Here is a 16500-nt window from a genome sequence, read left to right as displayed (position 1 = left end):
TCTCTGACACTCTAGAGCCCGTTGCTGAAGTCACTGTGTCAATCCATGTTGTGGAGGATTAAGGTATATTAAAATCTTGGCTTTCACATTCATCTTGGAATAATCTCAGTCTCTGAAGCACTGAATGTCACAAAATGAGAACTGAAAAGCCCAAAGGATTTCAAAGTTGGTTACCTACTTGGAGTACATTAGAATTTATGGAATGGCTCACCCAACACATGGCCTCAAAACACATTGTGCTCTTACCTGCACAGGGTGAATCCTGGTCTTGATACTTCCGACACCTTCCACTGTGGTGACAGCAGCCCCATGCAGAGAGCCAACTGGCAACAGGCAAGCTGTAGCTGGATAATGGCTGTGATGGAATTATGTAAAGAGAGCAGTACACTGAAATCATGGCAAACAGGAGACATAATTCAGAAAGCAATCTATAGACCAGGAAAATAATGATTTACTCCAAGAATACAGAGCAAACTAGACTTGAAACCATACATTTCTGGACATGCCCAAGAACAGACTTACATATGACTGGTCAGAAATGGAAAACAGTGAGTGAAAAAGACATCTATGTAGGACCCCCAAGAAACCCTCATTCTTTGTTTCCCCTAGTTTTAAGGAAACAAAACTGTGTATAAGCAGCAGATTCTCATCTGCTTGGTACTGGGCTCCAGATCTCAAATAAAAAATTAGTGCCTTTATTCCCATATAGGCTAAATTTCATTCTTTCCCCCCCTCCCCAGATGTGAGAATTTGTCCAGCTCTCAAGGACTGAGAGTATAAATGCTGTCCCAGGCTTAGAGTATAAATACTACCCAAGATGAGAGTATAGATACTGTCCTTCTGTAGAAGAGATGCTGATGTTAGGTGTCGTAGAGTTGCCTATGACTCATAGCAACTCTATGAACAACACATGTGATCCCTGTCCTATCCTGTGCCATCTTTATCATCTCTTGACACACTGGAGCTCATTGTTGCAGTTGCTATCAATCCATCTCATTGATGATATTCTTCTCTTTTGTTTACCCTCCACCATTCCAAACATGATGTCCCTTTCCAAAGTGTAGCTTCTCCTAGCAACATGCTCAAAGTATATGAGATGAAGCTTCGCCATCTTTGCCTCCAAGAAGCGCTCTGGTTGTACTTTTTCCAAGATATTTTTGTTCTTTTGGCAGTCCATGGGATGTTCTTCTCCAACATCACAATTCAGAGGCATCAATTCTTCTTTTGTCATTCTTATTCATTGTCGAATTCTTACATGTATAACAAGTGATTGATAAGATCATGGCCCAAATCAGGCACACATTAGTCTTCAGACTGACATTATTGCTCCCCAGTAATTTGGAGAGGTCGTTGTCAGAGCAATTCATCTCCAGATCTCCTGACTGCTGGTACAAATAGTTGATTATGGATTCAAGTAAGATGAAATAGTTGACAACTTTAATTTTTCCTCTATCTATTATGATGTTGCTTATTGGTCCAGTGGTGAGAACTTTTATCTTCTTGATGTTGAGGTGTAGTCCATATTGAAGGCTGTAGTCTTTGATCTTCTGCAGCAAGTGTTTCAAGTCCTCCTCACTTTGAGCAAGCAAGTTTGTGTCATCTGCAAAATGCATGTTGTCGATGAGTCTTCCTCTGATCCTAATGCCACATTCTTATTTGTAGAATACTGTTTCTTGAATGATTTATTCAGCATACAGTTTAAATAGGTATAGAGAAAGGACACAAACCTAACACACAACTTTCCTGCTTTTAAACCCTGTATTGTTCCTTTCTTCTGTTTGTACAACAACTTTTTGATACAGGTTTCATATAAGTATAGCAAAAGGTTATGATATTTCAGTTATTTTCAATATTAAGTTATATGTTGTTATGACCCACAAAAATGTCTTTGCATAGTAAATAAAACTTAAGTAAACATTCTTTTGGTATTCTCTACTTTCAGCCAGGATCTACTGACATTAGCAAAGATTAACAACATCTTCTTCATGTTCTTCAACAGTATTTTACTTGCAAGTGATATTAATGACATTATTTAATAATTTCTGTTTTATTATCTTTCTTGGGAATGGGAACAAATATGGATCTTTTCCAGTCAGTCAACAAGCAGCTGTCTTCTAAATTTCCTGGTATAGACAGATTAGCTTGTTCAAAGATGTATTTGTTAATTGAAACATGTCAATTGGTATCTCATTGATTCCTGGGGCCTTATTTTGCCAATACTTTCAGTGCATCTTGAACTACTTCTTTCATTATCATTGGTTCTTGGTCATATGGTAGTTCCTGAAATTTTTTAGTGATAACCAATTCTTTTTTGTGTATTCTTTTCTTTTCCATGTATTCCTTCCATCTTCTTATGATACTTCCTGCAATATTTAAGAGGATTCTAGAAGAAGTGATAAGAGTATTGTTTTTGGTTGCATTAGCCCTTGAACCATCTGTTTAGAAGCCACCCTGCTGACTATCTCAGATACTTGGGAAAGTAATTGCTGAGTAGAGCAAAGTAATTGTGCAACTGATAATTCCACCCCTCCTCCCCTGTCTTCCAGTTCCCTACTCCTTGGAGTTTGATTTCTCTTGATTTGATCTCCCTCTTTATTTTCTCTTGGTACTTTTTCTAGTGTTCATTGTTCTCCTCAGTCTTAACCTTATGCATCAGGGGGCATAGAGACATGGCAACTCCTCAATCTTCTGGGCAACTCATCTATGGCCATAATTAATCTCTTCACCATTCCATGAGGAATCTTCTTCTCTTGTAATCTGGATTTCATCTACTCATATCCCCACGGATTTGCCTCGTCATCAATCATCCTCCTAACTTCTTTCTTAATAGAGACTCATTTCCCTTAGATAAGAAATAAGTTAAAAATAAAAGAAGTTACAATGTTTGTCATGCTAATAAATAAACAAACAAAACCCCCCTTCATATCCCTCTCAGTTATTGGCTTATCTTTCCTTTCCATTTCTTCTCTGTTATTGTTGTTATGTGCTATCCAGTCATGTGCGACTCATATCGACCTTGTATACAACAGCTCTGAAAACTGTCTTATTCTGAGCCAGTCTCACTGACTTTGACATGCCTAATTCATTGCCCCAGTTACTGTTTCAATCCAAGTCATCTTGGGTCTTCCTCTCCTGTGCTGTCCCCGCACTGTTCCAAGCATGATGTCCTTTTCCAAGGACTGGTCCCTCCTGACTGCATGTCCAAAGGGTGAGACAGCTTCAAAATCCTTGCCTCCAAGGAGAAACTTGGTTTCACCTTCTCCAAGAGAGACCTATTTGTTCCAGATTTGTTCGTTCTCTTGGTGGTTCATGGTATGTTCAATACTCTTCTCCAGCACCACAACTCAAAGGCATCAATTCTTCTGTCATCTTTAGTCATTGCCTAGCTCTCTGATACATAGCAAGTAATTGAGAAGAATATGACCTGGATCAGGCACACTTTAGTCTCCAGACTGACATCATTGCTCCTCGGCCCTCTGGGGAGATCTCTGGCAGTAGACTTCCCCAATGTGATTTGTGTTTTGATTTCCTTACTGCTGGTGTCAAGGGTGTTGATTGTGGAGCTGAGCAAGTTGAAATGGTTCACAACCTCAATCTTTTCTCCATCTATCATGGTGCTGCCAATTGACCCAGTAGTGAGAATCTTTGTCTTCTTGATATTAAGCTTCAATTAGTATTGAAAACTATAGTCCTAGTCAAATTGTTTTCAAGAAATGGCCCACAACTTTCTACTAGCACTTACCGGCCTTTCTCCCACTCCTAGTGCCTTTCAGCCCCTCTTTCTGATGACACAGCTCTGGGAGCAATCTAATAACATGTATTGTTGATCACTTTTACCTTCTTGGGATTTCTGCTCTCTGCACTTTCTCCTCTCAGTTTGGCTTCTCCATATTCTGTTTCCAGGGCACTTTTTTGGCCCCTTTATCTTTCTCTTGTTATTCCAATGTACTACCCTAGGCTCTGGGTGGGTTAGTGATATGGAGTTGTTGCCAACCCAGAGTTACACGTTTTGAATCCACCAGCAGCTCTGCAGGAGGAAGATGGGCAGTCTCCTCCTGTGCAATTTACTGCTTCTGAAATTCTGCTGGCGGGTCAGCGAAGAGTCAGTTCTGACTCGGTGGTACACAGCAGCAGCTCTGCAGCTCTGGTGTCATAGTGTTCTCCTGTGGTTTCTGCTACCTTCCAGACCACCTGGGAGGAAATTCTGATTTTATCACTGCCCACAAGACCTTGAACAAGGTTCTTCACCTTTGTTGCCTCAACTTTTCCTTCTTTTAAGTGGTGGTGATGGTAATGCCTTCCTACATTTGTTTTGAAAACCAAATCCAACGTTCTGTCCAAATTCCTTTGAACAGTATCTGGCACACAATAAATGTCCAAGAAAGGTTAGTTATTTTGACTATCATTGATTTTATTATCTACATTTATAATGTCTGCTACATTATAGCTTCAGATGAGATCTCATTTCTGAGTGACTACTTGGCCTTCACTCAGACCTCTGGATCAAGATGCTGGTTGGACAGTTCCTCTTAGATGTCTCATAGTTGTTCCAAATGTCATACACATAAAGATAAACTTATTTGTTCTGAGACACTGGCACCCAATCCACTTTCAAAATTTTCCTACTCAAAAGCAAAGACACTGTTTGTGCAGGAGTAAAGATCAGGGCCCTAAGAACCTGGCATGTGGGTAGGTCTATTTAGATGAGAAGAAAGTCTGTGAGAAAGATCTGGAGATAAGGAAGCTGGAGGAAAGCGGACCATATGAATGATTGAGATATGAGATAAGGAAGGAAGGAACATATATTGCTAAGAAAAGCCCTAGATGACACATCCTTCCCAGATAGGCCCAGAGCAGCGCCATAGCCCAACACGAAGGATACTGGATCTTCTTGGTCTTGGGGTCGTATCTTGACACCATCACTGTGCAGGCTCCACAGGCCCCACTTCCACAAGCATATTTTGTGCCGGTGAGGTGGTCTTAAAGGAAGTAAGTTAAGGAAAAGAGGAGCCCAAACCCCTTTTTCTTTTTCTCTCTCTGATATTAAAAACTAGTAATGAGTTTGTTATGATCAAGCCTGTCAAGATTTCTTACTTCGAGAAATTCTTCAGATAATGGTAAGAAAACCATACAGCCTATACTCTCATATCCCTGAAACCTAGATGCAGTTCTGAATTTAAATTTTTTTGTTTGTTTTATTAAGGTAATCACACAGCACTCACAACGAAGTCTAAGGTGGTGATGTGTTGCTGTTACGTGCCATTGGGTCATGAAGCAACTCATAGTTGACCTTCTATAGGGTTTTCAGAGTCTGTAAATAGCACAATAGGAGATTGCACATCTGGTGGATTTGAACTATCTGCCTTTGGGTTGACAGTACAAGTCCTTACTACTAAGTCACCAGAGCTCCTCTAGGAGTCTGGGGTAGCAATTTGCAATAAAACAGTAATGTTTTTCCAGTGAACCATATAGACAGACATGCAAAATCTGTGACATGAAATTACAAAGAACTTCATATCAGCTAAGTCATGGATTGACTCCAAATGAGTTATGGAAAAGAGGGTTGAATTTCAGAATTGTACCATGTAGCATGTTCATGGTATATATGGTAAATGTGCATAACTTAAAAAAACTTCCCTGAGAAGTTTAGCAGTGTTACGCTTTTACCATTGTATAGGTTGTGTTCCCGTTGAGTTGGAACTGTCCCACAGCTGCAGTAAATCACATAGAGAAGGTTGCCCATCTGGTGGATTTGAACAATATACCTTTGCTTTGGCAGAGCTTGGTAAGAAGTTGCACTGCAATCCCAAAGGCATGTAGTTCGAATCCAGCTGTTCTGCTGGAGATGGATGGACCCGATCTTCTCACATGACTTCCTGCCTCTAAAACTGGCTGTAGTGTCAGCTATGCATCAGTTCTGATTTGATGGCACACAGTAACAACAACAAGAGGGCCCCCTGTTTATCTTTCCTCCAGGGAGCAGCTACTAGATTCAAATCACATGTCATTAGCTTGACTGCACATTGTCCCTGAGTGAAAATTTAAAAATTAATTTGACCAGCTATTTGCTCTGGACATGGAACATTTGATCCCAGTAACCCTTACCAGAAGTACTTGATTCAGTTATATCCATAATCTGAAGACTCATGCAAAAATATGTTATCAAATAAAATTGCCAGGCAACATATTATATAACTAGTTAAACTTAAATTTCAAATAAACAAAGTCAATGTTTTAGCATAATAAGTTTTGTGTGTTCAGATTAATATGAAACTGTATATTTATTTGCTAAATCTGGAAACCATATCTGTCAAGTATGAACAATACTTTGGAAGTTTGTTTGGTTCACTATAAATGAAGAACTTTCTAGGCAACTGAAATATGTGTAGGGGTACCTAAAAGAAACTACCTTGAGACTGAATGGGGAAGTCATAGTGTGCATTTGAACACGGGGACTTGGTCATTCCTCAATGTGTGAATGATTATGTCCCTTCTCCAGGGGTCAATCCTGGGAATGTCACTTTGGGGTCTAGTCCTGTGCTTCAAGAATCTCAAGGATCTTTTCTCTTCCTCTCTTGCTCCGTTTCCCCATTCCTACTCCCAGCCTTTTGCCCCGATCAGATGAAACGTCTTTCAGTCTTCAGAAGTACTGTATTCTCTTGCCTGTGTTCCCTTGTACTGATTCATTACCTTTGCCCACAAGCCTTCCATCTGACTGGCAAAACTCCCACTCCACCCTAATCTCTTAAGTGCCCATCCCTTATGTCTTAACAATGTGGAACACTTCACAATGGCTGTATGTACCTGTTCACTGGCAATTTTCTTCACTAGAATGAGGACAGAGGCTAAGTCTGTGTGGCTAAATTGTGAACCTCTGGGTGCTTGCTAGAATTTGTTGGTAGAATGAAGTCTGCATTGCTTTGAGATCTTTAGGAAGTTCCAGGGCTGCAGGGAGGGATATGTGTAGGGAACAAGGGGAGCAAAGGCAAGTGTTTAGGGTTATTTCTGAGACATCTCATTTCACCAGTTTTGTCCTTGAGCCAGGATCCCACAAGGATTATGCAGCTCTAAATGAACCACTCCCTGCTTTTACCCCATTAACTCTTGGTGCTGCATTATCTGGTTCTGCAGATCAGATTGCTTAAAACCAGCCTCAGAGATGTTGAAGGAGAAGTTCTAGGTGACTGCACCCTGGCAAGTCTGGGCAAGGCTGCTGAGTTAGGTGGGGTGACACAGTAGTAAACTGTGGGCCTCTGAAGGGTCCAGTAACCTTGGGGAGGGGATGAGTAGAATGATAGAAGACAGAGGGGAATGCATGCCTCCAAGACTAAGTTTGCTCTTTCTGTGACTATATTCCTCCTTTGACACATATGTCAGGCACAAAATCAGGAGCAAATTGAGATTTTGTGGAAGTCTGAAATTTTTATAAGTTTGGGTATCCATTTTAATGGAAAAGATGTAAAAGTATGAATATATACTTAGGTAAAGGGCTTTGGAAGGAAACCTGGGGAAGTAAAGTAGATCAATATTGGTGTGGCTGTGTTGTGTGATAACTTCGGCAGGAAATCCATAGTTTTCCATAAATATTCATTCCTTTTTAGCTATTCCTCAGAATCACCTTCATGAGGAACAGGCGGGCCTACCCCAGACTAGGGCCTGGAAATTTTAGGCAAGTCTGTGAACCCCAAATTGGTAATTTATAACATGGCTGTCAAGTTGATGTCAACTCACAATGATGTCATATGACAGAGTAGTGCTGCCCCGTAAGGTTCCCTAGGCTGTAATATTTATGGAGACAGATTGCAGATCCACTGAGTAGATTCAAACTGCCAGCCTTTTGGGTAGCAGTCAATTGCTTAATTTTTGTTCCACCAGGGGTCTTTATTTCTGACACCAGAAAAGAATATACTGAATGGACACAAGGGAAAATTGGAGACTGGATGGTTTTGCCTAAGGTTGATTCTGACATTCTTACTTGCATGTCTGAGGAATTTCCTCTTAAAACTTAATGTAGACTAATTTCCTCATTTAAGATATAGGTAGAAAACATGGCAAAATGTCTTGTGGATTTAGAGTAATGCAGTAAATTACTTGATGTAGCTCTTTTAGCCATAATCTTTGTAACTCCATCAAATGACTGGATTGTTTTGTGCCTTCGAGTCAAGTATGACTCATAGTGATCCTATGAACAGCAGATCTGAACCCTGTCTGTCCTATCCTGTGCCACCTTCACAATCTCTGACTACTCTGACATAGCTCATTGCTGCTGTCACTGTGTCAATCCATCTGGTTGAAGGTCTTTCTCTCTTTCACTATCCCTCCACTTTTCCAAGCATGATGTCTCTCTCTAAGGAATAACCGCTTCTAGCAATATGCCCAGAGTATGTGAAATTAAACTTTATCCTCCTTGCCTCCAAGAAGTAACTCTGGATGCACCTTCTCCAAGACGTTTGTTCTTTTGGCAGTTCATGGGGTGGATATTCAGATAACTGAGTGGGTCTATGCATATATGAAAGTGTTTGTGGCCCAAAAAAGGAGTTAGATAGCTTATTAATCATGGAAATAAGATACAAGGCACCCATGTGAGGTGAGATCATCCAAATAGGCCGTTTAGAAAGCAAATGTGGGCATTGATCAGTTTTGCCATCTCAGAAGAGGAAAAGAGGAATTTCACTGCAATCAAAGAAAAAAGAGTTAGAAGTTGAACACACCCTTAGGATCTGAGTTCTCTGCCCTGAAACTTCTTGACCTAGGAAACAAAGCTAACAGATAACCCTTGTGACATGGTAGGTAGAGGTGAATGGTGAGGAGCTGAGGCAGTCGAACTGAGAGGCTGACATGGAACAGAAATGGAATTTGGAGTCTGAAAAAGAGCAAGAAAGTGGAATACCTCTTTGACTGAAAGCTTGTTCAGAAAGCTGGATGCCTCAGGGCATTTGTTGGGGTGTTAGGCTTGCTGACCCATTGAGAGAGAGTGGAGTGCCTTCAGGCCTAGGCTTACAGGCAGAGTGGGCTGCTTTGGGGACATTTATACTGAGGAGAGCTAAAAGCACTTTGTAACACTTGCCTAAGGAGGGCAGAGGCCAAGGAACTAGGCTAGGGCCAGAGAGAGGCCTGCCGTCAGGCAGAGCAGAAAAGAGTTTTCCCCAATGGAAGAAATGTATCCTGAGTTGTTCTTGATTCTGAAATATAACCTGTTTATCCCTCTATAAAATCTTGTAATTTTGAGTAGTATGTGTGAGATCTGTGTGACCATTGCAATGAATTACCAAACCAATAGAAAAGTAGTGAGTGATATGGGAGGAGTAGTACATCAGGATTGAGGGAAAACTAGAGCTTGGGGGAATGTGAGATCTCTGCTTCACTGGAATCAGGATCGGGTTATTTCAATTGTTCCTGATTCTCTCCCCTCAAGAAGTTAGACGAAGACAGACAATGCTGCCCTCATGCCCATATAATTGTTACAGAAAGTAAAGGATTATCTAACTTATGGTAAAAATTTCAAGCTAGGTAAATAAGTGACATTAAGGTATCAGTTGTGTAGCTGTCTTTTATAGCTATAAATCCAGTGCCTGGAATAGACTCTTTGGGAGGCAAAGGTGGTGGTGGTCGTGGTAGTTGTGTACCATTTAGTTGGAACCATAGCTGACCCTATAGCAGGGTATCAGAGTTAGTAATCACATGGGAGGGAGCTCTGGTGGCCTAGTGGCGAGAGGCTGTGCTGCAATACTGAAGGCACACAGTTCGAGGACACCACCAGCTTCTCTGTGGGAAAAGGGTGGACACTCTCCTCCCGTGTGATTAACTGTCTCTAAAAACCTGCCGGAGGATCAGTTCTGACTCTACGGTACAAAACAACAGTCTCCTGGGAGAAGATTACCCATTCTTCTCCCATGGAGCAGCTGGCAGATTCTATCCATGTGCCTTTGGGATTGCAGCATAGATTCTTACCACTAGGCCACCGGAGCTCTCTGCAAAAGTGCTGAAATTCTTTTAGGAGTAGGGAGTGGACAAAGGCTAAGAACAGAGTTCATGTGTCCATTAGCTATACTTTGGAATGCTGGAATAAATATCTTCTTTCATTAGGATGCCAATGTGGCTACCTGGGGTTGGTGATATGAATTCCTGATCATTTGCTTGGACAAAAGTTGTCCAGACACTTCTATTTTAACTTTCTTGATTATAAAATTGTTCTTAGTGTTCCTGAAAATCACAGGGTTTTTAACTAATTTTTCTTTTATGATTCTTGTTTTACTTTACTAAGGAAAAAAATACTAGAAATAAAGGGAGAATAAAAAACCCTTTATCAATTTAAAAATCATTCTCTAAAATATAATTAGACTCTGCAAACATTGTACAATGTCATTTACCTAGACAAAACAAAGAATGACTTTCTTGACAAATCTTTAGCATGTTTGCTTTTTACCATTCAATTTAGATCAACTGCAATAAAAGAGAAGGATACGGAATGTCCTCACGTAGTGCAGTAGAGGTGTTTCAGGATCAGCATTCTCCTCTGTTACCTACATGGTGAAATTAGAGAAGCGGTTTTAGGAAGACTGGATCAACAAATGATATAGAAATCCTATCCATTATTTTGGGAACATGCTTTTGATAGATGCTTGTGCAATTTTTCCCCTTCAGCTTCACAAGGAGAAATATGGCACAGAAAACATTTGTAACACTTGGGACTGGGACTAGAATTCTTAATAAATCATATAGCATAATTTCAATGTCTCTGAAATTTATATATATTATATATTTATTTACATATAATATATTTATGTATATATTATATAGTACACACACATATATGTATATATATGTGTGTATGTATATGCGTATATATATATTAGATTCTGAATTATTTTTCCTCAGGCTTACCTGGAAAGAACTCTGATAGTAAAACAGATATATAAATTCTCAAACTAATTCATCTAACTATGGCCACAGTCATTCATAAAAAAACTCAGGCAAGGGAGCTCTGGTGGCCTAGTGGCAAGACGCTGCACTGCAATCCCAGAGGTATGCGGTTCAAATCCACCACCAGATGCTCTGCTGGAGAAGGAGGGGGCAATCTCCTCCTGTACCAGTCAGATCTGATTTGATGGTACACGTAAAAATAATACAATAAAAAAAAAACAAACACAACAACTCAGGCAGCTATTTCCTAAAGCATTTGTTCATTTCTCCACCTTTGCCACTCAGTATATCACAAGAGAGCTGCCACAAGAGAACTGTTCATGTTTTCTCTCCAGTAAACTGGAGGTGCAGATGAAGGAAAGGTAGGAGGGGATTGAATATTGGCACTGCTGGTCCAGTTGTGTTCCAGACTGCTGGTGCTGATAGTTCAAATCTAGTACATGAAATGAAAGCTATCTACCTTATTTGGCCCTGGAGTTGCCCATGTAGTTTTGAGTACAATCCAGCAACATTAGAGAGAGTCAAAGAGAAATATATCTAAAAGAGTAGCAACTGATTCCAGAAAAAGATATTCCAACTGAAAGGAAGAATAACTGGAATGAGAAAAACAATGAAAGAAAATACCAACACATTTTATCAGACAGAAGACAAGAAAGGAGAGAACAACAACAACAACCCTCCTTATAATAAACCAACAAAACGCAAAAGCATGTGATACTAGAGGACAGAGAAAGCTGAAGACACACAAACAATAAATTAAAAAATGGCAGAAATAACTTCTATTAATAATTATAATGAATCTAAATGCTCCAATCAAAAGACAGAATGGGTAGTTAAAAACCATGATACAATTATATTTACAAGAGATAAACCTTAACCCTCCCAAACACAAATAGATTGAAAGTGAAAGGTTGGAAGAAAAGATTCTATGCAGATAACAACAACAGCAAACCGTGGTAGCAATCTTACTATGAGACAAAGGAGACTTTAGTATAATATTTGTCTGAAGAGATAAAAATATTATGTAGTTACACCAATGTTCATAGCAGCACTATTCACCATCACAAGAACACAGCAACAGCCCAAATATCTAACCACAAATGAATGGATTGAGAAATTATGGTACATTTACACAGTGGAATACTATGCGGCACACAGGAGCAATAACTTTGTAAATTATTACCTAACCTGGGAGGGACTGGAGAGCTTTATGTTGAATGAACTGACTCAGTCCCACAAGGAGAAATATTGTCTAAAACTGTTATTGTAGAATGAGTATAAACATCCAGGAGGGGTGGGAGAGGCTGAAAGCAGAGGGATGTGGATGTACAGAGGCAAGAGGGAATCATTGGGTTGTACATGTGATGGGGTGGGGAGGGTGTGAAGGAAATGGAAAGAATTTGTTCAAATTTGTATTAGAATTTTATAAATAAACTAATGAAAAGAAAAAAGTTAACTTGGGGAAGGGGAAGTGGAAGAGAGGGAGAAGGGGGTAAAATGTGCAACAATGAATGAATGAAAATCTAACTTTTTTGCACACTTTTGTTAAAATGACAATTAAAATAAAAAATTTTATTTGAAAAAATATTATGTAGTGATAAAAGTAAATTAAGTGAACGAAACATTTAAAAAGATGATAAGCAAGGAGAAGAGGACCTAAATGACATTACAAACCAGGTAATCTTAACAGACACGTATAGAAAACAACAGTAATAGTATTGCGTTTGAAAGTATAAGTTTCAGAGCAAATCTTGGTAAATTTAAAAAGATAAATCACACAAATTACTTTTTCTGACCAAAATGAAATGAAGCTAGGCATAAATAACAAAAAAGATCCCTGTAGAAGAAATAAATATGTGGAAATTATGCAACATACTATAAACCTATAGTACAAAGAAGAAATAAAAAGGAAAACATCTATCAACCAATATATTACTAATTTATTCTTCTTAATAGCTGCATAATATTTTGTAGTATGGATATACTATATCTAGAAAACCATTCTCCTTTCCATAAAACATTTCATGACTTTTATAAATTCTAAAAATAAGAAAAAATAGCATTGTATACAGATTATTATGTTCTAGTGATTTTATTTATTTATTTTTAAGATTCTCTGGAAAGGATTGCTGGCAGGAAGAGAATATGAATTTAAATTTAATGTCTTTGCTATACTGCTTCTCCATAATTCTATAACATTTCTCATTCTATCCATTCTTTATAAGACTATTCATTTCCTACAATCCTACCAACAATAACTATTACAGATCTTCTCAATTTTAACCAACATGGTAGGTATAAAATGATCTCTTATTATCAGTTTAATTTGCATTCTCCTCACTTTTGATAAATAGGAGAATCTTACCGAGTTAACTGGTGATTTAGATTTGCTTTTTTGTGTATTGACCATTCATATAATTTTCTCATTTTTATATTAACTTGGTCTTTCTCATGTAAAATGATAAAGAACCTTTGTTATAAAAATTTAGTCTCTTTTTTTACTTGGATCCACAGTCAACACCCTTGGTACCAGCAGTCAGGAGATCAAGAGATGTAGAACATTGGGAAATTCTGCTATCAGACCTCTCCAAAGTTCTAAAGAGTAATGACGTTAGTTTAAAGATTAAAGTGTGCCTGATTCAAGCCATGATTTTTTTTTCAATTACCTACTATAAATCTGAAAAGGCATGGAGATGGGATGCATTTTTGGTGTACATCTTTCCTGATTTTGAACCATGCAGTGTTTCTTGCTTTGTCCTGATGATTGCCTCCTGGTCCAAGTATAGGTTTCAAGTAAGCACAATCAAGTGTTCTGGGATTCCCATTCTTCTTAGAGTCAGCCATAGTTTGTTATGATCCACACAGTCAAATGCCTTTGCATAGTCAATGAAACACAGATAGACATTCCTCTGGTATTCCCTGCTTTCAGCCAAGATCCACCTAGAATTAGCTATAATATCCCTGGTACTATGGCCTTTTTTTTTTTTTTAATTCTACTAGTTTATTTACAAAATTTGAATACATTGTTTTCAAGAACAAATTCTTTCAATTTCCCTCATCCCCCCCTCATCAAATTGTACAACCCCATGACTAATCCCCTCTCCCACTGCACATCCTCATCCCTCTGCTTCCATCCTCTCCCACCCCTCTTGGATCCTTATACTCATTCTACAATAATGATTTTATAAAATATTTATCTTTGTGGGACTGAGTTAGTTTTCTCAGCACAACTTTCTCCAGTTCCTCCCAAGTTAAGTAATAATTCATAAAATCATTGCTCCAGCGTACTGCATAGTATTTCATTGTGTGAATGTACCATAATTTCTCAATCCATTTGTTTTTGACTGGACATTTGGACTGTTTCCATGTTCTTGCGATGGTGAATAATGCTATGAACATTGTGTACAAATCTCCATTTGTACCTCAGATGACCTTTTCAATATATATGTGGAACAGATCATCAGAGGAATGTGGCATCAGGATTGGGGGAAGACTGATCAACAACCTACATTATGAAGAGGACACAATCTTGTACGCCAAAACTGAGGATGACCTGAGACATTTGTTGCAGAAGATCAACGATTGCAGCCTTCGATATGAATTGAAGCTCAACATCAAGAAAACAAAGATTCTCACCACTGGGTTAATTGGCAGCATTGTGATAGATGACGAAGAGATTGAGATTATTAACAACTTCAGTTTGTTTGGTTCCACTATCAATACTCTTGGTACCAGCAGGCAGGCAATTAAAAGAATTGCATTGGGAAAATCTGCTGTCAGGGACCTCTCCAGAGTAGTGAAGACCAATGATGTCAGTCTGGAGACCAAGGTGCACCTGATCTGGGCTATGGTCTTTGCAATCACTTGATACGCATCAGAAAGCTGGACAATGAGTAGGGAGGATGGAAGGAGAATTGATGCCTTCAAGGTGAGGTGTTGGAGATGAGTACTGCTAAGAGAACAAACAAGTTCATCCTAGAGATGGTGAAATTTGGAGGCTGCTCCTTGGAGGCAAGGATTCCGAAGCTTCACCTGATATACTTTGGACATGTTGCAAGGAGGGAAGGAGAGGGATATAATGCTTGAGAGGGTGGAGGGACTGCACAGGAGAGGAAGACCCTCAAGTAGATGGATTGATTCAGTGACTGGAGTAATGAGGGTAGGTGTGTCGGAGACAGTGAGACTGACTCAGAACAGGGAAGGGTTCAGGGCTGCTGTACATAGGGTCATTATACATCACAGGAGACTCAACAGCAAATAACAACAACAACAGCAACATACTATATTGGGGTTTTTGTTTTGCTTTGTTTTGTTTTTAATTTAATCCTCTTGTTTAGAGTCAACAAGACCTCAGGGAGGGCCTTTGTATTTAAAGTTAGTTGTTTTTATATTTTGGAGGAACATTCTTCTAGTGGTATGTACAGCACTCTTATGTCAATATGCTGTACTGAGGTAAACTGGAGTTACTGTGATGCTGAACCTTGTGCCATTGGGGTGTCAAATGCCATATCAGTTACCCATGGTGAACAATGTTTGGTGGAGCTCCCAGTTTAAGAGAGGTTTGGAAGCATCCAACTTCCTGAATAACATGCCTCTGAAAACCTGATGAACTTTGATAAATGTTGGTAGTTAATAAAAGACTTTCAGGTCTTTTGTTCATAGAGTTGCTATGAGTTGTGCTAAATTCGAAGACAATCAGCAAGTTCCACAACCTTTTCTAAACCCATCTTGAACTTCTGGAAGTTCTATTTCCATATAAATTTTTTTGGATGATGTTCAGCAATATTTTGCTTGCATGTGATATTAGTGATATTGTTCAATAGTCTCTACATGCTGGTGGGTCTTATTTCTTGGAAATGGAAACAAATACAGATATTTTACAGATAGTTGGCCAGGAAATTGTCTTCTAAATTTCCTGGCAAAGACTGCTGAGCCGGTCCACAGCTACCACTGTTACTTTGGTTTCCCATCAATTCTTGAGGCCTTATTTTTTGTCAATGTCTTCAGTGCAGCTTGAACTTCTTCCTTGATCGCCATTATGAATGTCAATATAAAAGAAATCCTCAAAAAAATTCCCCCAAAATCTAGTATTATATTAAAGGACTTATATACTATGACTATGATTATGTGGAGCTCTGGTGGCCTAGTGGCAAGAAGCTGTGCTGCAATCCCTAGGCACATGGTTTGAGACCACCAGCTGCTCTTCAAGAGAAAGATGGACAATCTCCTTCTGTGTGATTAACTGCCCCTGAAAACCCAGAGGGTCAGCTGTGGGCTGGTTCTGACTCTATAGTACAAAACAACCACCACGACAACAACAACAACTAGGAGAAAGAAAAAAAGAGACATGATCATCTCTGTGGTTCAGAAAAAGCATTTGAAAAAAAAGTCAACATCCTTGCTTGGTGAAAGAATGTTAGAACAGAAGTAAATGCCTCAATAAAATTTAGGACAGAAATGAAAAACTGACAGTCAACATTATTGTTGTTGTTTGTTGTGATGTGCCGTCAAGTCATTTGCGACTCATAGTGACCCTATGTACAACAGCCCTAAACCCTGCTCTATCCTGTGCCAATC

At 39.1% G+C, this 16500-nt stretch overlaps 1 protein-coding gene across 1 annotated transcript in view; it reads right to left on the bottom strand.

Annotated features, from left to right (window-relative positions):
- LOC102857281 (aldehyde oxidase-like) overlaps positions 1 to 16500 on the bottom strand; it is a 103164-nt gene that overhangs the window by 80516 nt on the left and 6148 nt on the right. The window contains exons 2-4 of the mRNA XM_006889139.1: positions 10466 to 10523; positions 4883 to 4979; positions 247 to 355 (exon numbers count right to left, since the gene is read on the bottom strand). Of these exons, the coding sequence (XP_006889201.1) occupies positions 247 to 355; positions 4883 to 4979; positions 10466 to 10523 (264 nt within the window). The remainder of the gene's footprint in view (positions 1 to 246; positions 356 to 4882; positions 4980 to 10465; positions 10524 to 16500) is intronic.

Source organism: Elephantulus edwardii, unplaced genomic scaffold (assembly GCF_000299155.1).
Source record: "Elephantulus edwardii isolate Elephantulus edwardi_28Jun2011 unplaced genomic scaffold, EleEdw1.0 scaffold00075, whole genome shotgun sequence".
In the NCBI taxonomy this organism is placed as follows: Eukaryota; Metazoa; Chordata; class Mammalia; order Macroscelidea; family Macroscelididae; genus Elephantulus; species Elephantulus edwardii.
Note: the sequence above shows the minus strand (reverse complement) of the source record. Positions and strands in the feature narration are given on the sequence as shown.